Source organism: Oncorhynchus kisutch, linkage group LG23 (assembly GCF_002021735.2).
Source record: "Oncorhynchus kisutch isolate 150728-3 linkage group LG23, Okis_V2, whole genome shotgun sequence".
Taxonomy (NCBI): Eukaryota; Metazoa; Chordata; class Actinopteri; order Salmoniformes; family Salmonidae; genus Oncorhynchus; species Oncorhynchus kisutch.
Genome location: NC_034196.2, coordinates 3,577,897 through 3,600,083, shown reverse-complemented (window position 1 = coordinate 3,600,083; position 22,187 = coordinate 3,577,897). Strand labels below are relative to the sequence as shown.

The following is a 22,187-nucleotide window of genomic DNA, read 5'->3' as shown; positions in this document are numbered from 1 at the left end:
TGCATGAGGCAAAGGGTCACACCAGATACTGACTGGTTTTCTGATCCATGCCCCAACTTTTTGTTTGTAAAGATATCTGTGACCAACATATGCATATCTGTACTATCACATTTACATAAGTATTCAGACCCTTTACTCAGTACTTTCTTGTACCACTGTTGGCTGCGATTACAGCATTGAGTCTTCTTGTGTATGATGCTACAAGCTTGTCACACCTGTATTGGCGGAGTTTCTTCCATTTTTCTCTGCAGATCCTCTTAAGCTCTCTCAGGTTGAATGGGGAGCGTTGCTGCAAAGCTATTTTCTTCAGGTCTCTCCGGAGATTTTCGATCGGGTTCAAGTCTGGGCTCTGGCTAGTCCACTCAAGGACATTCAGAGACTTGTCCGAAGCCACTCCTGTGTTGTCTTTGCTATGTGCTTAGGGTCGTTAACCTGCTCCAGAGCGTAACAGGATTTCATCAAGGATCTTTCTGTACTTTACTCTGTTCATCTTTGCCTTGATCCTGACTAGTCTCCCAGTCCCTGCTGCTGAAAAACATCACCAAAGCCTGATTCTTCCACCACCATGCTTCACCGTAGGGATGATGCCAGGTTTCCTCCAGACCTGACTCTTGGCATTCAGGCCAAAGAGTTCAATCTTGATTTCATCAGACCAGAAAATCTGGTTTCTCATGGTCTGGGAGTCTTTCGGTGCCTTTTGGCAAACTCCAAGAGGGCTGTCATGTGCCTTTTTACTGAGGAGTGGCTTCTGTCTGGCCACTCTACCACAAAGGCCTGATTGGTGGAGTGCTGCAGAGATGGTTGTCCTGGAAGGTTCTCTCATCTCCACAGAGGAACTCTAGGGCTCTGTCAGAATGACCATCAGGTTCTTGGTCACCTCCCTGACCTAGGCCCTTCTCTCCCGATTGCTCAGTTTGGTCGGGCGCCTAGCTCTAGGAAGAGTCTTGGTGGTTCCAAACATCTTCCATTTAAGAATGATGGAGGCCACTGTGTTCTTGGGGACCTTCAATGCTGCAGACATGTTTTGGTACCCTTCCCCAGATCTGTGCCTTGACACAATCCTGTCTCAGCGCTCTACGGACAGTTCCGACCTCATGCCTTTGTTTTTGCTCTGACATGTACTGCCTTATATAGACAGGCGTGTGCCTTTCCAAATGATGTCCAAACAATTGAATTTACCACAGGTGGACTCCAATCACGTTGTAGAAACATCTCAAGGATGATCAACGGATACAGGATGCACCTGAGTTCAATTTCGACTCTGGGGTCTGAATACTTATGTAAATAAAAACCTGTTTTCGCTTTGTCATTATTGGGTGTTGTGTGTAGATTGTTGAGGAAAAACATGAATTTAATCCATGGTAGAATAAGGCTGTAACGTAACAAAATGTGGGAAAAGTCAAGGGGTCTGAATACTTTCCGAAAGCACTGTACATTTTTTGTTCAGTGTAATTCACAAGCTGAACATTTTATTTGGGGTAGTTGAGGATCATCATTCTTTAGTATTTCTGAAAATGGTATTATTTTCAACCTTTTGATTAGGTATATTTATGTATACTACATGAGCCTGCCATCTCTTTCAGATGTTTCTTTTTTCTTTTAGATATTCTATTCCAGACTGATCCTGCCATAACCATATCTCATAATAGTGATGTGAGAGAATGAGCGTTTGGCCTTTCATCAATTAGATTTGCTCACTCTCGCCCTCTCACTCTCGCCCTCTCTCCTCCACTCTGACCTCCCTCGCCTCCTGAAAAAGTTCAAAGATAATCGAGGAGAGTTGATGTGAATGGAAACGCACTTGAAATGAAACGGTCGTTCTCCACTCGCGCATCATTAGCCAAATTTTACGTTTGCAAGTGCTCATAACGGGGACGACACTCATGCATAAAGCCTACTAACGAATTGACACACTCCTCAACCACTTATAGGGTTCTGGGTTATGGAGGAGAGAGGATGGAGGAGACCAGACAGAGAACGGTCTTTTACCCAAAAGAGAATCTCCCATATGTTCAGTGTAGGTTGGCGCAGTTCCTATAATCTCCACCAGAGCGCAGTCTCGTCCCTTGTAATGGTAGCCAACAGTTACGGAGCATTGATTACACTGTCCCTGTGTTGTTATCAATCATATACTGATGTAGACTTTCAAAATCTCAACCTGACCTACTTTTTAATCCTTTCCTGTATATGTTATGTTACATTTTAAGTTGTTATTTCAGACTCTGGTAGACACGCAGGTCTGTAAGTGGGTATGTACCAGTGATGCACGTGCTTATCTGGTGCAGCATCTGTGCATCATGAAAGGTTTGCCTTGTCTTATCTCGTAGCACAAAAAGGAGGTCAGTGGGGCTGCCGTTTTTTTACAGAGCAGAGCATGCTTCTGGTTTGGGTTTCTGTGTTTGACCTGCGTTGTCTGCTGAGAGACCCTGCGGAGAGTCCACAGTAAATCTACAGAGTCTGACCCATGTCATGTCCTTTATCAGCACCCAGAGAAAGGTGAGGGACCTGGGATCTGTTTATACTGAACAAACCGGAGACTGGAGGACGATTTTGCTTGTTGTGTAGGAAGAAACATGACATCACCTCTATCGGGGCCCTTACTGTCCCTGTGTATGCTCTGTGCGCGTGCGTGAGACCGTGGCCAGCGTCCCTGGCTTCTATTTCAATAGGAGGCCCCCCTTTCTCTTTGATCTTCCGTGTTGACGGAGTAGCAGTCCCTCAGTCCCTTGACCATGTTGCATACCACATCTTGAGGTTTACTTCACTCACAACATCCTGGGCCCCTACACAAGTATCAATGTGTCCACTCTTACTATGCACAGGGTGCCTGTAGTGTGCATTCTATAGGCTATTTACGACTCAAAGTTTCCTTATATCACAGTGGTTATGTGAGTTCAAAGGACATGTCGTGTGGCTGAGCACATCTCAATTGAAATGAAATTGGAGAGAGAGAGAGAGGACACAGTGTTTTTTCCTCTCCAAATCTTACAGTATCTTTGGCTGGAAACAGATGGCGTTAACAGATGTGATCCTGCCCGGCGTCTCCAGAGTGGCGAGTGGCGTGCTCAGTGACAGAGCAGACGTCAGTAGTGTCACAGAGTCGATCAGTGGGTGACGTGGGTGCAGTGTCCAAACGCCAAAACACGGACTCGCTGTGCACTAGCGCTGGCCATCACACCTCTCACGACTGTCCTCTGACTCTGTGTCCCTTCTCTCCGTCCCTCTTCTCCCCCCGCTCTCGATCACCTCTTTTCTCTCTCTTTCTCTCTCTCCGTCCCTCTTCTCCCCCCGCTCTCGATCACCTCTTTTCTCTCTTTCTCTCTCTCTGTCCCCCTCTCCCTCCTACCTCCAGTGTTTCAGGACACTCTGCTGTAAAGGACAGCCCCCTCCCAGACCAGAGTATGACCTGGTGTGTATTGGACTCACAGGCTCTGGGAAGACCAGCCTACTGTCAAGACTCTGCAGTGAAGCCACAGACAACATTGGGCCAACCACGGGTGAGGTTCGACTCCACCTGATGAAGTCACAGTCCAAATGCTCCTTGTACAGTTCTCTTTACTCTGCATAAAGTTTTTTTTTTGCAGTAGAGCAGTCAAGTATCCTATGCATTGAATTAATTTAGTGTCCGTAGTTAAGTGGTGAGCTTTCGGGACCTATTCCCTACCTGCAGAAAAGAGCACGATATGAGTATTTTCCAGCACTTATACATGTACTTTCTCTTGCCTCTTTTTAAGCAATGTCTGCCACGTCTTCCTGTGTGAAGCCTTACATTTAATTCTCCTTTCTAGGTTTCAGCATCAAAGCTGTTCCATTCCAGAATGCCATTCTGAACGTGAAAGAGCTCGGAGGTATTTATTTTCACCTACTTTCCATCATGATGCGAACACAATGTCCCGTTGTCAGGGTACTCAAGTTTTGTAGTTCAGTGGGCAAATAATTTTTTTGTTGTTGCACTTATTGAGTCTTCTTATTGGACAAGTGTCAATGGGACTCCCATTCCGTGCCAACTGAACATGACCCTAGCTGTGCACAGTCCAAGAATATCTGCAAAATCTAAACGTATAGGAAACCCTAAAGGTCCTAAAACAATGGTAAGGAACTTTTCCTTTGCTAGCTAAATGTTAGAATCCCCTAAGATAGTAAATGTTATTGAGGCCTCGAATGACACACATCCTCTGTGAAGATGAGTCATAGTTATCTCTCAACTGATGATCTTGGGCATCAGAAAGCAACGTGTCAGACAGACAACACGCAAATGAAGTAGCTAACACATCCCCTCAAATGTCACTCGCCCGCTGGGCGTGCAACTGTGTGTCAGAGAGGTAGTAATGCGTAAGTCCTTTCTGTGATGTGGGTGGGGTGGGGTGGGGTGGGGGGGCGCTGTATGACATCATTGGTGTGGACAGGGACTCTCCCTTATTTCCAGACAGGGATCACCTAGCTGCTGTTCTCTGAAACTGTATCCCAAATGGCACCCTATTCCTTATTTAGGGCACTACTTTTGACCAGGACCCATAGGGCTCTGGTGGACAATATAGGGGGATAGGGTGTCATTTTGGGATGCACCCTGAAGTTGGGAACATTCAGCCTCTCATCCTACAGTTAAGCTGGAGACACACACCCCAAAATGTTGACAAGGTGCAGAGTAACAGTTCGTAAACCTGGGGGGAAAATAACAATGATCGCCGCACCCTCTAATCAGTTTAATGTAATAGGCTTACTCCCTTATTCTTTAGGGACCAAAGAAAGCATTTGTGTGCTGAAATGTTAAGGACACACCATAACGAATGCCGGGCCTTGTGCAATAGATCACCTGCTGGGCGTCGACGAATGGTGGTAATTCAACATGTAGAATTGTCGGTAAATGAATAATGGCCGACGATGCTTTTAGCCATTTCGTCGGCACTGTCTATTTTGTCATTTAGTCCATCACTAAAAGAATGAATCATTGGGTGTCTGGTGTAGTTCGGGAGACAGTACTGTAATGTTTTTCTAGGTTATCTGTGGGGTGTTTGGAGGTCAACAGGTCAAACAGTATTGTAATGTTTCTGTTTGGGTTTCACTCTCTATCTCCATGACTGTAGTCTTGTCTGTCTGCTACGGGTTTTAGTGTTGTTGGTTCGTCTGCCCCCTGGCTGGGATGTTTTTGGTTTGTCTATGTGTGTGTCTGTGTGTGTGTGTGTGTGTGTCTGTGTTTATGAGAGATGAGATAGGAGTTCAAAGCCAGTTTCCCATCAATGGGATGGTGACACCATACTGTGTGTGTGTGTGATACCTCTGTCTGTAGCCAGGTTTCCATCCAATTGGCAACAGATTTTCTTGGGTTCTTAAAAAAATCTGTATACAAAATATATGCACATTTTCCCACAAGGTATGTTTCCATCGAAATGACTTGTTGAGAATCAAATGAATTCTGTGCATGACGATTTAGTCTATATAAAAGCTTGTTTGCACTTTCAACCTGTTATAGTTGGCGGCCCTTTTTTCCCAGCGCCAGGACTAGTAATTTACCTGTCTTATATGAGCTCGCTTGCGCCTAGGTTATTCAAAGATCACGTTTGGGAGCAAGAAAACATTGAGAGGACGTCTACTTAAAAAAAAAAAAAACCTTCTATGTAGGCTACTGTACGTTATTTTAGCCAGCTCTTATTGTTATTTTGGACGTGTGTTAAAAACGTGTACAGTAGGCCATATGCCCATCATGAAATCGGCGATGCGATAATCCTGTGACGTTCCTAAATGTAACATATCGACGTGATGCTATTAGGTCAATATTTACACCCAAATACATTTTGTTCATTTATTTAATCTATTTTTCTGACTTTTTTGTTGTTGTTGATGTTGCCCACCTTGTCGATGTTTTGTCGTTGGCCTTTTAATATGCGCCATCTCTCCTCCCTTCTTTCCCCATGATGCTTTGGAGAAGTGACAAGGGGGGGGACCTTCCCACTGGCAACACACTGGTTGACTCAATGTTGTTTCTACGTCATTTCAATTCAATTAACAACGAAAACGAACGTGGAATTAGATGTTGAATTGACGTCTGTGCCCAGTTGGTTGGACCTTCGGCAATAAGGTTGAGAACAAGGTGAGGAACTAGAATGTGAGGAATCGTTGAAAGATGGAATTGAGTTCGAGCCCGTCTACCTGGTCGGTTGGCAGATCGCTCCGGGAAGATGCTCTGAATGCCCAGATGCTCCGGTTTAGAGTAGACCAGTGTGTAGCAGTCAGTCAGTTAGTGTGTAGCCCAGGCATCTGAAACCACTTATCTCACACTCTCTTTATTTTCCTCAGAAACCAAGCATGATGTAATGCCATTTTGTGGAAAGTGTGGTTTCTGTTACTGTCACACGTGATTGTAACACAATATGTTTTCTGGTAAACTGGCTTGTGGTCATGTTTTTGTTACACTAAAGCTACATCGAAGTAGAGAGTGAGATAAACACAATAGCCAATAACCTACATTGTTACAGGAATGAATGGAGACTTGTTGCTATAATAGTCTGTAAAACATCACTCAGCAGGATGACGTTTGAACATTGGTTTCGATATTCATCCTCAGATTCATGTTGTAAATTCCTCTAAAGCCTCGGAGCACAACCACCGAAGTCGCTTTTGGTTTTTGTAGCTAGAACCAGGAGGAGGCAGAATTGAACAGGCCGGGCTACAATAGTGATGGATAGCCTAGCTCTTATGCTTGGCAGATTTTTCAGCATCTGTTCTTGAGCAATACATTAGTCCTTGATAATATGGCCTGGTTGAGACTTAACTTCCTTCCTTCCTCCCCTCTAACCCGCATCCCCCTCACACAATTATTGGAGGTGTTTTGAAACTTAATAGTCAATCTGTAAGCTGTTTCAGCTCATAATACTACTGCCACGCAATATTACTTCATTTTAGAGCAGGCATATTGGTCAAGTGTTTAGGGGTAGAGTTGTTCATGGATTCCCACAGGGTCGTAGTAGGCTAATCGCCTGTAAACACTTGTAACCAGGGGCGGCGTTTCACCGTAAAATAGCCTGGGTCGTGTTCATTAGGGCCCTTTTTGTACGAAATGTTTCAATGTGGTTTGCAATGGAAAAGGAAAACAAGCCCAGGTAGTCCCTCCCTGTTTCAGAAATGTTTCCTCCATTTGATGCCCTAAGGACTGCCACCGAGATGAGGAACCTTTTTTACTAGCGATGATGGTGGGCGTGGTCAAATTGCAGTCAGGTCCACTTTTACCATAGCCCCAAAGATGGAAGAGTTCAACCATGGCTTCCTCCTCCTCTTCCTCTTTAGATTTCAGAAAAAAATAAGTGGTTGTTTTTCCAGCCACACTCAGGGAGAGTAATTTAACTGACACAACTGACCCTTTTCCTATGGGTTTCTGGTTCTATTCCACCACTCTGTCACTCACGCTAACCAAAGCCATGCCCTGCCTTGTGAGCCTTGGTGGCCACATTTTTGTACCCCCAAATTGCTGTGCAGAAAAGGAACCATATGTTCATTGTAAAAGAAGAAGGTTCATTTGAACTGTGCTGTAGAGTGGCCAGCATAGGAAACTGCTTTTAATGTCTTCTCTGAGTTGTTTCTGCTTTAAAGAGAATCTTGGGATGCCTCCCAACTGGCACACTATTCCATTTAGAGTGCACTACTTTTGACCAGGCCCCTGTTGGGCGCTGGTCAAAAGTAGTGCACTATAAAGGGAATAGGTTGTCATTGGGCCACAGGTTTTGTGTGTTGAACACACTTCATTTAGACAGACATGTCGTTTTCCCCACCGGCCCCCCAGCGCAGTGCAGAAGGCTAAAAGTTGGCATGAAGTCCTGAAGTCTGAAGAATATATAATGCAATATCCGCAAAGATTTTATGAAAGGAGGGTGGAAGCATTTGCAAAATGCACTCCAGACGTGCTCCGATTTGAAACGATGTTGAAATTCGATGCATTTTTACCCTTTCTTGCTGGAGGTCTCCATTACTCATAGGTATTCATTTGTACCCTTTCTTGCTGGAGGTCTCCATTACTCATAGGTATTCATTTGTACCCTTTCTTGCTGGAGGTCTCCATTACTCATAGGTATTCATTTGTACCCTTTCTTGCTGGAGGTCTCCATTACTCATAGGTATTCATTTGTACCCTTTCTTGCTGGAGGTCTCCATTACTCATAGGTATTCATTTGTACCCTTTCTTGCTGGAGGTCTCCATTACTCATAGGTATTCATTTGTACCCTTTCTTGCTGGAGGTCTCCATTACTCATAGGTATTCATTTGTACCCTTTCTTGCTGGAGGTCTCCATTACTCATAGGTATTCATTTGTACCCTTTCTTGCTGGAGGTCTCCATTACTCATAGGTATTCATTTGTACCCTTTCTTGCTGGAGGTCTCCATTACTCATAGGTATTCATTTGTACCCTTTCTTGCTGGAGGTCTCCATTACTCATAGGTATTCATTTGTACCCTTTCTTGCTGGAGGTCTCCATTACTCATAGGTATTCATTTGTACCCTTTCTTGCTGGAGGTCTCCATTACTCATAGGTATTCATTTGTACCCTTTCTTGCTGGAGGTCTCCATTACTCATAGGTATTCATTTGTACCCTTTCTTGCTGGAGGTCTCCATTACTCATAGGTATTCATTTGTACCCTTTCTTGCTGGAGGTCTCCATTACTCATAGGTATTCATTTGTACCCTTTCTTGCTGGAGGTCTCCATTACTCATAGGTATTCATTTGTACCCTTTCTTGCTGGAGGTCTCCATTACTCATAGGTATTCATTTGTACCCTTTCTTGCTGGAGGTCTCCATTACTCATAGGTATTCATTTGTACCCTTTCTTGCTGGAGGTCTCCATTACTCATAGGTATTCATTTGTACCCTTTCTTGCTGGAGGTCTCCATTACTCATAGGTATTCATTTGTACCCTTTCTTGCTGGAGGTCTCCATTACTCATAGGTATTCATTTGTACCCTTTCTTGCTGGAGGTCTCCATTACTCATAGGTATTCATTTGTACCCTTTCTTGCTGGAGGTCTCCATTACTCATAGGTATTCATTTGTACCCTTTCTTGCTGGAGGTCTCCATTACTCATAGGTATTCATTTGTACCCTTTCTTGCTGGAGGTCTCCATTACTCATAGGTATTCATTTTTATTTGCTGGATTATCAATGTACAATTGAATTAGGTGGAATGATCCCCTGGAAGTATGAGGTTGAAAAGCCAGTTTAGTTTCAGAAAAATGTGACAGGCACTGAAATAAACTATTTGAATGGTTTTTGACAGTGTTAACTTTGATAGGAATGCTGCAGCCAGGGCCAATAGTGTGTGTGTGCAGTGCTGTGCTTTCAGAAAGTGTTCAGACCCCTTGACTTTTCTCACATTTTGGTTACGCTACAGCCTTATTCTACCATGGATTACATTTTCTGTTTTTCCTCAACAATCTACACACAACACCCCATAATGACAAAGCGAAAACAGGTTTTTATTTACATAAGTATTCAGACCCTTTGCTATGAGACTCCAAATTAAGATCAGGTGCATCCTGTTTCCATTGATCACCCTTGAGATGTTTCTACAACTTGGAGTCCACCTGTGGTAAATTTAATTGATTGGACATGATTTGGAAAGGCACACGCCTGTCTATATAAGGTCCCACAGTTGTCAGTGCATGTCAGAGCAAAAAACAAGCCATGAGGTGGAAGGAATTGTCTGTAGAGCTCTGAGACAGGATTGTATCGAGGCACAGATCTGGAATGTCTCCAGATCAAAAAATGTCTCCAGCATTGAAGTTCCCCAAGAACACAGTGGCCATCATTCTTAAATGGAAGAGGTTTGGAACCAACAAGATTCTTCCTAGAGCTGGCCACTCAGCCAAACTGAGCAATCAGGGAAGAAGGGCCTTGGTCAGGGAGGTGACCGAGAACGCATTGATCACTGATAGTGCTCCAGAGTTTGTCTGTGGAGATGGGGAGAACCTTACAGAAGGACAATCATCTCTGCAGAACTCCACCAATCAGGCCTTTATGTTAGAGTGGCTATACGGAAGCCATTCCTCAGTATAAGGCACATGACAGCCCGCTTGGAGTTTGCCAAAAAGCACCTAGACTCTCAGACCATGAGAAACAAGATTCTCTGGACTGATGAAACCAAGATTGAAGTCTTTGGCCTGAATGCCAAGTGTCAGGTCTGGAAAAAACCTGGCACCATCCCTACAGTGAAGCATGGTGGTGGCAGCATCATGCTGTGGGGATGTTTTTCAGCGGTAGGGACGGAGACTAGTCAGGATTGAGGCAAAGATGAACGTAGCAAAGTACGGAGAGATCCTTGATGAAAACCTGCTCCAGAGGGCTCAGGACCTCAGACTGCAGTGAAGCTCCCCATCCAACCTGACAGAGCTTGAGAGGATCTACAGAGAATAATATAGATGTGCCAAGTTTGTAGCGTCATACCCAAGAAGACTCGAGGCTGTAATAACTGCCAAAGGTGCTTCAAAAAAGTACTGTGTTAAGGGTCTGAATACTTATGTCATTTTTATTATTATTATTATTTTATTTTTTGCAAAAATGTCTAAACCTGCTTTTTCTTTGTCATTATGAGGTATTGCTTGTAGATTGATTGGGGGGGGGGGGGGAAACAAATTAATACATTTATATTAAGGCTTTAACATAACAAACTGTGGAAAAAGTTAAGGGGTCTGAAACTTTTCCGAATGCACTGTAAATACAGTATATATATATGTGTGCGTGTTGGTATAGTTTGCATAGGGGGCCTGTATCGATTTTTGAAGGGGCTGATTAAATTAAGAGATACTGGAACTGGTTCTGTGTGTGTGCCTTACTGTCCATGTGTGCGTTGCCAGGAGTGAACTCCATTTACAAGTACTGTCCTGGTACTAACTGTGTGTGTACGTGTGCCTGCATTGCTGTGTGTATATGTGTACATGTCTGTGTCTGACTGCCTGTTCGCCGCTGTCTCCAGGAGCGGACTCGATAAAGAAGTACTGGTCGCGGTACTACCAGGGTTCCCAGGGGGTGGTGTTTGTCCTGGACAGCGCCTCCACAGACGAGGATCTGGAGATGGCCCGAACTGAGCTTCACTCTGCCCTGCAGCACCCCCAGCTCTGTACCCTGCCCTTCCTCATACTGGCCAACCACCAGGACAAACCAGCTGCACGCACCACACAAGAGGTAGGCTGAACGCGCACACCGGTGCACACACACACACACCTGCTACACGTTCTGAACAGGTAGAAACAACCAATGATGCATATCAACGCTATAGATTATGGTATACGGTAATATATATGTAGTAGAATATGCACACTGAGTGGATAAAACATTAGGAACACCTTCCTAGTATTGAGTTGCACCCCCATGTGCCCTCAGAACAGCCTCAATTAGTTGGGGAATGGACTCTACAAGGTGTCGAAAGCGTTCCACAGGGACGCTGGCCCATGTTGACTCCAATGCTTCTCATAGCTGTGTCAAGTTGGGTGGTGGACCATTCTTGATACAGATAGGAGACGGTTGAGCGTGAAAAACCCAGCAGCGATGCAGTTCTTGACACACTTACTATCATACCCCGTTCAAAGGCACTTCAATCTTTTGTCTTGCTCATTCTCCCCCTGAATTGCACACATACACAATCAATGAGTCATTTGTCTCGAGGCTTAAAAATCCTTCTTTAACTTGTCTCCTCCCCTTCACCTACACTAGTTGAAGTCGATTTAACACGTGACATCAATAAGGGGTCATAGCTTTCACCTGGATTCGCCTGGTCAGTCTGTCATGGGCACTCAGTGTATATCTATGGTAACGATAGCTACCTATCGAGGGGGTGTACTTGTACATCAAGCTGCCTCAGGGATGTTCTGGCCCAGACAAGGCAATTTATGGCAACACTGACATACAAACGAACAGCTTCACACTCAAGTAGATCAATTATGGTAACATAACGCTCAGACAGTGGGCTTTTTACGCACCTCTTTTTGCACATCTGGAATTCAAACAGACGACGAACACTAAAAACCATACCTAAGCAGGCATAATTTGGCACATTACGGTCAGGTAAAGACGTCTTCAACCAGTATACGACCTGCCAATGGAGTCATGAAAGACATTGTCATGATGCCACTCTAACCAGTTATAGATGGTGGTTATAGGCCAGTAGACACCATATAGAGTTTTAACTTACAGAGCCTTGCAAAAGTATTCAGGCCCCTTTGATTTCTTCACATTATAAACTCAGCAAAAAAAAGAAACGTCCCTTTTTCAGGACCCTGTCTTTCAAAGATAATTCGTAAAAATCCAAATAACTTCAGATCTTCATTGTAAAGGGTTTAAATACTGTTTCCCATGCTTGTTCAATGAACCATACACAATTAATGAACATGCACCTGTGGAACGGTTGAAGACACTAACAGCTTACAGACGGTAGGCAATTAAGGTCAGAGTTATGAAAACTTAGGATACTAAAAGAGGCCTTTCTACTGATTCTGAAAAACACCAAAAGAAAGATGCCCAGGGTCCCAGCTCATCTGCGAGGCATGCTGCAAGGAGGCACGAGGACTGCAGATGTTGCCAGGGCAATACATTACAATGTCCGTACTGTGAGACGCCTAAGACAGCACTACAGCTGATCGTCCTCGCAGTGGCAGCCCACGTGTAACAACACCTGCACAGGATCGGTACATCCGAACATCACACCTGTGGGACAGGTACAGGATGGTAACAACAACTGCCCGAGTTACACCAGGAATGCACAATCCCTCCATCAGTGCTCAGACTGTCTTCAATAGGCTGAGAGAGGCTGGACTGATGGCTTGTAGGCCTGTTGTAGGCCTGTTGTAAGGCAGGTCCTCACCAGACATCGCCGGCAACAATGTCGCCTGTTTTCAACAGGACAATGACCCAACATATCTCCAGGCTGTGTAAGGGCTATTTGACCAAGAAGGAGAGTGATGGTGCTACATCAGATGACCTGGCCTCCACAATCACCCAACCTCAACCCAATTGAGATGGTTTGGGATGAGTTGGACCGCAGAGTGAAGGAAAAGCAGCCAACAAGTGCTCTGCATATGTGGGAACTCATTCAAGACTGTTGGTGACGCATTCCAGGTATAGCTGGTTGAGAGAATGCCAAGAGTGTCTAAAGCTGTCAAGGCAAGGGGGGCTACTTTGAAGAATCTTAACAGATTTTTTTGCTTACAACATGATTCCATATGTGTTATTTCATAGTTGTGATGTCTACACTATTATTCTACAATGTAGAAAATAGTAAAAAATAAAGAGAAACCCTGGATTGAGAAGATGTGTCTAGTCTTTTGACCGGTACTCTAAGTATTCACACCCATGAGTAAATACATGTTAGAATCACCTTTGGCAGTGATTACAGCTGTGAGTCTTTTTGGGTAAGTCTCTAAGAGCTTTGCACACCTGGATTGTACAATATTTGCCCACTATTATTTAAAAAATTCTTCGCTCTGTCAAGTGGGTTGTAGGTCATCAGCCATTTTCACGACTTGCCATATATTTTCAAGCCGATTTGAACCTTTTCACATGTACCAACAAACGGGTGTGATCATTCTAGTGGTCCCTGCAGCGTACCCTCCAATCGGTGTGACTAGAACGCTTATTTAGAAAGTACAGCATAAGTCAGCATTTGAGCTAGCCACACTGTTTTTTCACAGAAACATTTAGCAGAAACACAGTCCTTACAAAGCTACAGTTAAAGTCGGAGGTTTACATACACCTTAGCCAAATACATTTAAACTCAGTTTTTCACAATTCATGACATTAAATCCTAGTAAAAATTCCCTGTTTTAAGTCATTTAGGATCACCACTTTATTTTAAATGTGAAATGTCAGAATAATAGTAGATATTTATTTCAGCTTTTATTTCTTTCATCACATTCCCAGTGGGTCAGAAGTTCACATACACTCAATTAGTATTTGGTAGCATTGCCTTGAAATTGTTTAACTTGGGTCAAACGTTTCGGGTAGCCTTCCACAAGCTTCCTGCAATAAGTTGGGTGAATTTTGGCCTGTTCCTCCTGACAGAGCTGGTGTAACTGAATCAGGTTTGTAGGCCTCCCTGCTCGCACATGCTTTTTCAGTTCTGCCCACAAATTTTCTATAGGATTGAGGTCAGGGCTTTGTGATGGCCACTCCAATACTTTGACTTTGTTGTCTTTAAGCCAATTAGCCACAACTTTGGAAGTATGCTTGGGGTCAAGCAAAGAGGCACTGAATTTCAAAGCCTACCTTCAAACACATCCACAGGTACACCTCCAATTGACTCAAATGATGTCAATTGGCCTATCAGAAGCTTCTAAAGCCATGGCGTTGTTTTCTGGAATTTTCCAAGCTGTTTAAAGGTACAGTCAACTTAGTGTATGTAAACTTCTGACCCACTGGAATTGTGATACAGTGAAATAATCTGTCTGTTAACAATTGTTGGAAAAATGACTTGTCATGCACAAAGTAGATGCTCTAATTGCCCAATAGCAATTACTGTTTAATTCATCACATCACGGGTGAGCTCAACATTGATCTAAATAATTCAGTTTAAAAAAAAAATGAAATCGAAATTAATGCGACGATGGGTAGTTTGTGCGCGCCACCATGTTTGTTTTTCTCGTCAAACATAGATGATGATAAGAGGAGACAAGATGAGTTTGGTCTGTTTGCAGTATGCATGTTGAAGGGTTTGTGCCGTCTATGATCATTCACTTCCAGAAGTTTACCCTTCACATCATTATCACAGGTCTGACAGATGTTTACGTGATACCCAGAATGCATTGTATAATGTCAGCAAACATTGCGCCACACATAGGTGGCAAATTAGCTTAGCACTAGCTCATTATAATAGTAGAATGTTCCAGAAAGTATTTTACACACATCATAGGTGCCCTTTACATTCTATGCAATAATCAGAGTGCATTATTTGTCAGCAATACTTGAAAACGTGAATAACAGTAAATACATTATGCTCCATACATTCATACTGTATGCTACAATGGAAATGACAACACAATATGCAGAAAATAAGGCACTTACTTTGATAGGAATGCACACATGTCCAGTTATTATTTGTACGGAAAACAACAAGGCAGGCAATGCGAGCGCCAGCCAGAAAATGTGCCAATTCGTGCAAGACCGTGCAAATTTTTGCATACTTGATCTGCGGAAACATTGTTAAAGTGCTTGGGCTGTCCTCGAAGAGAGAAGTTTGTCCTGCTCAGTAAAGCCTCAAACATAAATGTCCGCAACACTGAAATGGGCTCCTTCTATGTGAATTAATGAGGTGGCACACACCTCAATTCAAACTGTTGTTAGAAAGTAAAACTTGGTAGAAAATCATTTGAAATTGACAAGTTGAAACGTAACCCTAATTATCAAGGCTAACTGTCCTGTTGCGTAACAATCCCATTTTGGAACAGTGAGTGCATTCTGACATTACGTGCATAAAACAACTCACGCTTTGGAACTCAAATAATGGGTTAAGTAAAAACTGTAACTTGGCCACTCAGGAACATATAAAATTATGTTTTGGTAAGTGTATTTTTGGACTTGTATTTTAGGTTATTGTTCTGCTGAAAGATGCATTTGTCTCCCAGTGTCTGGTGGAAAGCAGACTGAACCAGGTTTTCCTCTAGGATTCAGCCTGTGCTTAGCTCTATTGTTTCTTTTTATCCTAAATACAACTCCCTAGACCTTGCTGATGACAAACATACCCATAACAGGATACAGCCACAACCATGCTTGAAAAATGGACAGTGGTACTCAGTGATGGTGTGTTTGATTTGCCCCAAACATACCGCTTTGTATTTAGGACTTAGTTAATTTCTTTGCCCCATTTTTTTGCAGTTTTACTTTCGTGCCTGCCTTATTGCAAACAGGATGCATGTTTTGGAAAATTGTATTATGTATAGGCTTACTTCTTTTCACTGTCATTTAGGTTAGTATTGTGAAGTAACTACAATGCTGTTGATCCATCCACAGTTTTCTCCCATCACGGCCATTAAACTCTGCAACTGTTTTAAAGATTCCGGTAACTTTGCAACCTTCTTCATGACCTGCAGTCTGCCTGTCTCGATGCACTAACCAGAGGTGCAGATGTTTTCTGTCATCTTTAACACTGTATCATCTCTCATTGCTTTTTGTCATAATGTACTTTTTCACATTGCCATTTTTCGGAGTCTCGGGGTGTGTGTGTCCCCCCCCCCCCCCCATTTTGTGGTGGAAGTAGATCAGGTTTGAATGGAATGTTTTCTAGGTGCGCAGTTTGTAGTGAGCATGGAAATTGTGTGTGTGTGTGTCTGCTTGCACTCGTGTGCGTGCTTGTGTATTCGTTTGCTCGAATGCGTGTGTTCGGCACTGCAGGTCATGGTGAAATGGGTCTGTATCAAGCTGGGGCTATAGAAGGCTCCAGGGGGGAAGTGAAAACCCAGAGCTCTAATGACCTGGCTGAGCAGTAGTCCTAGGTGGGTAGTAAATATCAGCCCCTTATAGAGTATCACCTCACCTCCCAATGCGTGCGTGTGCATGCGCCTCTCTTTCTTTATACACTGTGTGTGCACTTTCTTGGGCAGTGTTGCACTCAGATTTGTCTCAGATCAGCTACAGGAGGCTTGCATATGATACCAACAGCTGATGATGTGCAATGAAACTAACATGGAAAAACTTCAATCGGCCACCGTAATCGAGACTCCCATCTGATTTATAACCCTGCATGTGCACACTGCTAGAGAGGGGAGATTAGCACACCATGCACAATGTATCTAACTTTTAAAGGTAGCTGAACCAGAATCGTTACAATGGCCTCCTTCTCAATGAGGTAAATGCAACTTTATTGTGCTTTCTCTATAGAAGTGCACAGTATGTATCCTGTGGTTCAGCTGGACTCGGCTCAGTGCAGTCAGCCAAATGTATGGTGCAAAAATGTGCGACTCACTTGCATGAAATACAATTCCCCTATTCTAGCGTTCCTGTGAGGTGATACTTTTCTTCCGAAATACTGCCCTCAAATATTTCACCTTTGCAATTCACACACCTCTGGGATGCGGGCAGTAACGGATGGAGTATCCATCCGATACATTAGAAGCGATGGGGATGTGTGTGTGTTTGCGTGGGTGTGTGTATGTTTGTATGGTGTGTGTGCGCGTGTGCGTGCATGTACTTGTGTGTGTACATGATGAGCGAGGATGTGGGGGCCAGTGGCCTGTTCCATGTGATACTGAAGGGGGATAATGATGATGGATTATCTGGCTGGCTCGGAACACGTTGACTTGGAACGACCATTTGATAATGTGTTTTTGTCCAACAGTACTCCCTGCTGTGTTTTGGGCAGTAATATTGTATTGTTTAGCGCTGCTGTGGTTGCCTGACAGGCAAGGCAAGCGCTTCATTGAATTATGGTCCTCTTGGTTGACTTTTGTAACTTGATTTGTTGTAGCGAAACATTTGTTCAGCATTAGAGGTCAAATGAGCTCGAGTCAGCTTTCTTTCACTACCTGTCTTTGTTCTGGGAACATCAAAGCCCATAACAGTTTGACGACTAGTAGTTTTGTATGGGGAATGTAGTCTGTAGGTTTTGATGTATGCTGTAGGTTAAGCTATAGAGAGGGTTTCACTCGGTCCGGGGCCTCATTCTGCCTCTAGCAGGTAGGATAGCCTTTGTCCAGGGGTAGCCTATTTCTCAATAGTCTAAAGTCTCTTTCTAGTGTAGCCTCATCCCTGACCAGGTGAAAGCCAGTCTTATGATGAGCCTTCACCTGTGTGATCTTGCTTTAAAAGGCTGCAGCATGAAACACATCAAGAGCATTATCCCAGACACCCTGGACCCACTCCAGTTTCGCATACCGCACCAACAGATTCACAGATGAAGCAATCTCAATTGCACTTCACACTTCCCTCTCCCAACTGGACAATAAATAAAATAACTATGTGAGAATGCTGTTCATAGACTACAGCTCAGCGTTCAACACCATAGTCCCCTCCCAAGCGCATCACAAGCAAGGGACCCTAGGACTGAACACCTCCCTCTGCAACTGGATCCTGGACTTCCTCTGCCACGTTGACCTTCAACATGGGGGGCACCTCAAGGATGTGTGCTTAGTCCCCTCCTGTACTCCTTGTTCACCTACGACTCCATGGCCACGCACGACTACAACACCATCATCAAGTTTGCTGACAACACAATGGTGGTAGGCCTGATCACCGACAGCGATGAGACAACCAATAGGGAGGAGGTCAGAGACCTGGAAGTGAGGTGCCAGAATAACAACCTCTCCCTTAACATCAGCAAGACAAAGGAGCTGATCGTGGACTACAGGAAAGAGGGCCAAGAACGTCCACATCAACGGGGCAGTAGTGAAGCTGGTCGATAGCTTCAGGTTCCTTGGTGTCCACAAGGACTTAACATGATCACACACCCGCACAGCCGTGAAGAGGACACGACAGTGCCTCTTGCTCCTCAAGAGACTGAAAAAAATTGTTGACTGGCTGTATCATCGCTTGGTGTGGCAAATGCACCGTCCCCAACCGCAAAGCACTAAGGAGGGTGGTGTGGGCATCCCAGGATATCACGGGGGCCGAGCTCCCTGCCATCAACGACCACTATATCAGGCGGTATCAAATGAAGGCCCGAAAAATTGCCAAAGACTTCAGCCACCCAAGCCATAGACTGGTCACTCGGCTACCGCCCGGCAAACAGTACTGGGGAATCGCCACTCAGACCAACAGGCTCCTGGACAGCTTCTACCCCCAAGCCATAAGACTGCTAAAGAGCCATAAAACTGCTAAATAGTTCATTAAATGGTTACTGGGACTATCTGCATTGGCCTTATCTTGCACTGACTCACATACTAGACTATATACACTGAGTGTACAAAACATGGTGTGGGGGTGCTTTGCTGATGACACTTTTGGTGATTTATTTAGAATTCAAGGGACACTTAACCAGCATGGCTAACACAGCATTCTGCAGCGATACGGAAGCAGAAGCAGTGCTCAGCATATGTGGGAACACACCTAATCTTGAATGAGTAAGTTTGTCCAAAACTTTTGACGGGTACTATAACATATATATATATATATATATACACACACACACTAAAGTTTGGGGTCACTTAGAAATATCCTTGTTTTTGAAATAAATAGAATGTAGACATTGTTAATGTTGTAAATGATTATTTTAGCTGGAAACTGCTGATATTTAATGGAATATCTAATTTGGTGTACAGAGGCCCATTTTATCAGCAACAATCACTGTTCCAATGGCACGTTGTGTTAGTTAATCCAAGTTTATCATTTTAAAAAGGCTAATTGATCATTAGAAAACCATTTTGCAATTATGTTCGCACAGCTAAAACTGTTGTTCTGATTAAAGAAGCAATAAAACTGTCCTTCAGACTAGTTGAGTATCTGGAACATCAGCAATTGTGGGTTTGATTACAGGCTCAAAATGGCCAGAAACAAAGACCTTCCTTCTAAAACTGGTCAGTCTATTCTTGTTCTGAGAAATGAAAGCTATTCAATGTGAGAAATTGCCAAGAAACTCAAGATCTCGTACAACACTGTGTACTACTCCCTTCACAGAACAGCTCAAACTGGCTCTAACCAGAATAGAAAGAGTGGGAGGCCCGGTGCACAACTGACCAAGAGGGCAAGTACATTAGTGTCTACACCTCACAAGTCCTCAACTGGCAGATTCATTAAATAGTACCCGCAGAACACCAGTCTCAACGTCAAATATCTATTTTCTACATTGTAGAATTAATAGTGAAAATTATGAAATAACATATGGAATCATGTAGTAACCAAAAAAAGTGTTAAACAAATCAAAATATATTTTACAATCTTCAAAGTGGCCCCCCTTTGCCTTGACAGCTTTGCACATTCTTGGTATTCTCTCAACCAGCTTCACCTGGAATGCTTTTCCAACAGTCTTGAAGGAGTTCCCACATATGTTGACCACTTGTTGGCTGCTTTTCCTTCGCTCTGCGGTCCAACTCATTCCAAGCCATCTCAATTGGGTTGAGGTCGGGTGATTGTGGAGGCCAGGTCATCTGATGGCCAGGTCATCACTCTCCAGCTTGGTCAAATAGCCCTTACACAGCCTGGAGCTGTGTTGGGTAATTGTCCTGTTGAAAACAAATTATAGTCCTAAGTGCACACCAGATGGGATGGCGTATCGCTGCAGAATGCTGTGGTAGCCATGCTGGTTAAGTGTGCCTTGAATTCTAAATAAATCACAGACAGTGTCACCATCAAAGCACCATCACACCACCTCCTTCATGCTTCACGGTGGGAACCACGCATGCAGAGATCATCCATTCACCTACTCTGCGTCTCACAAAGACACGGCGGTTGGAAGCAAAAGTCTCATTTGGACTTTCCACTGATCTAATGTCCATTGCTCATGTTTCTTGGCCCAAGCAAGTCAGTTCTTCTTATTGGTGTCCTTTAGTAGTAGTTTCTTTGCAGCAATTCGACCATGAAGGCAAGATTCACGTAGTCTCCTCTAAACATGTTGAAATGTCTGTTACCTGAACTATTGGGAGCATTTATTTGGGCTGCAATTTCTGAGGCTGGTAAATCTAACGAATGTATCCTCTGCAGCAGAGGAAACTCTGGGTCTTCCTTTCTGTGGCTGTAACAAAGACGCTGTGAGTTGAGGCAGGTGAAACGTTTAGTAAAACAACAAACATGGAACGAGACAACATAACAGTATCGTCTACGCGTAAACACATGAACAATACTGACTGGAGAAAGAATACAGGGGAGGTAATAAGTGAGGTAATGGAGTCCAGGTGTGCCTAATGATGATGTGCAGGTGCGCGTAATGATTGATGCCAGGTGTGCGTAATGATGGATCTCAGGATAGGTGGTTAGTATTCCGGAGGAGCGGGAGTAGACGTGACAGTGGCGGTCCTCATGAGAGCCAGTTTCATCATAGAGATTGATGGTTTTTGCGACTGCACTTGAAGAAACTTTCAAAGTTCTTGAAATGTTTCGCGTTGACTGACCTTCATGACTTAAAGTAATGATGGGCTGTTGTTTCTCTTTGCTTATTTGACCTATTCTTGCCATAATATGGGCTTAGCCCTATTTGGTAAAAGACCATCTTCTGTATACCACCCCTACCTTGTCACAACACAACTTATTGGCTCAAATGCATAAAGAAGGAAAGAAATTCCACAAATTAACTTTTAACCAGTCTAGGACACGGGTTCAGCTAACGGACCCCCCCCCCCCCCAACATTCCGCTGAAAAGGCAGCGCGGGAAATTCAATAATATTTTGGGGAAATATTTAACTTACACACATTAACAAGTCAAATACAGCAAATGAAAGATAAGCATCTTGTTAATCTAACCATCGTGTCCGATTAAAAAATATATAATAAAAAAAAATAATAATAATAATAATAATGTTTTACAGTGAAAACACAACATACAGTATACACTGCTCAAAAAAATAAAGGGAACACTTAAACAACACAACACCAGGTCAATCACACTTCTGTGAAATCAAACTGTCCACTTAGGAAGCAACACTGATTGATAATACATTTCACATGTTGTTGTGCAAATGGAATAGACAACAGGTGGAAATTATAGGCAATTAGCAAGACACCCCCAATAAAGGAGTGGATCTGCAGGTGGTGACCACAGACCACTTCTCAGTTCCTATTCTTCCTGGTTGATGTTTTGGTCACTTTTGAATGCTGGCGGTGCTTTCACTCTAGTGGTAGCACGAGACTGAGTCTACAACCCACACAAGTGGCTCAGGTAGTGCAGCTCATCCAGGATGGCACATCAATGCGAGCTGTGGCAAGAAGGTTTGCTGTGTCTGTCAGCGTAGTGTCCAGAGCATGGAGGCTCTACCAGGAGACAGGCCAGTACATCAGGAGACGTGGAGGAGGCCGTAGGAGGGTAACCACCCAGCAGCAGGACCGCTACTCCGCCTTTGTGCAAGGAGGAGCAGGAGGAGCACTGCCAGAGCCCTGCAAAATGACCTCCAGCAGGCCACAAATGTGCATGTGTCTGTTTCTGACCATTTGAGCAGACTCCAGGAGGGTGGTATGAGGACCCGACGTCCACAGGTAGGGGTTGTGCTTACAGCCCAACACCGTGCGGGACGTTTGGCATTTGCCAGAGAACACCAAGATTGGCAAATTCGACACTGGCGCCCTGTGCTCTTCACAG

The 22,187-nt window shown here is 43.9% G+C and overlaps 1 protein-coding gene across 3 annotated transcripts in view; it reads left to right on the top strand.

Annotated features, from left to right (window-relative positions):
• The window catches only part of arl15b (ADP-ribosylation factor-like 15b), a 69,975-nt gene that overhangs the window by 27,936 nt on the left and 19,852 nt on the right, over positions 1-22,187 (top strand). For all 3 annotated transcript variants that reach the window (XM_020457944.2, XM_020457942.2, XM_020457943.2), the window contains 3 exons: positions 3,353-3,497; positions 3,789-3,848; positions 10,956-11,164. In XM_020457944.2, coding sequence (XP_020313533.1) covers positions 3,353-3,497; positions 3,789-3,848; positions 10,956-11,164 — 414 coding nt within the window. The remainder of the gene's footprint in view (positions 1-3,352; positions 3,498-3,788; positions 3,849-10,955; positions 11,165-22,187) is intronic.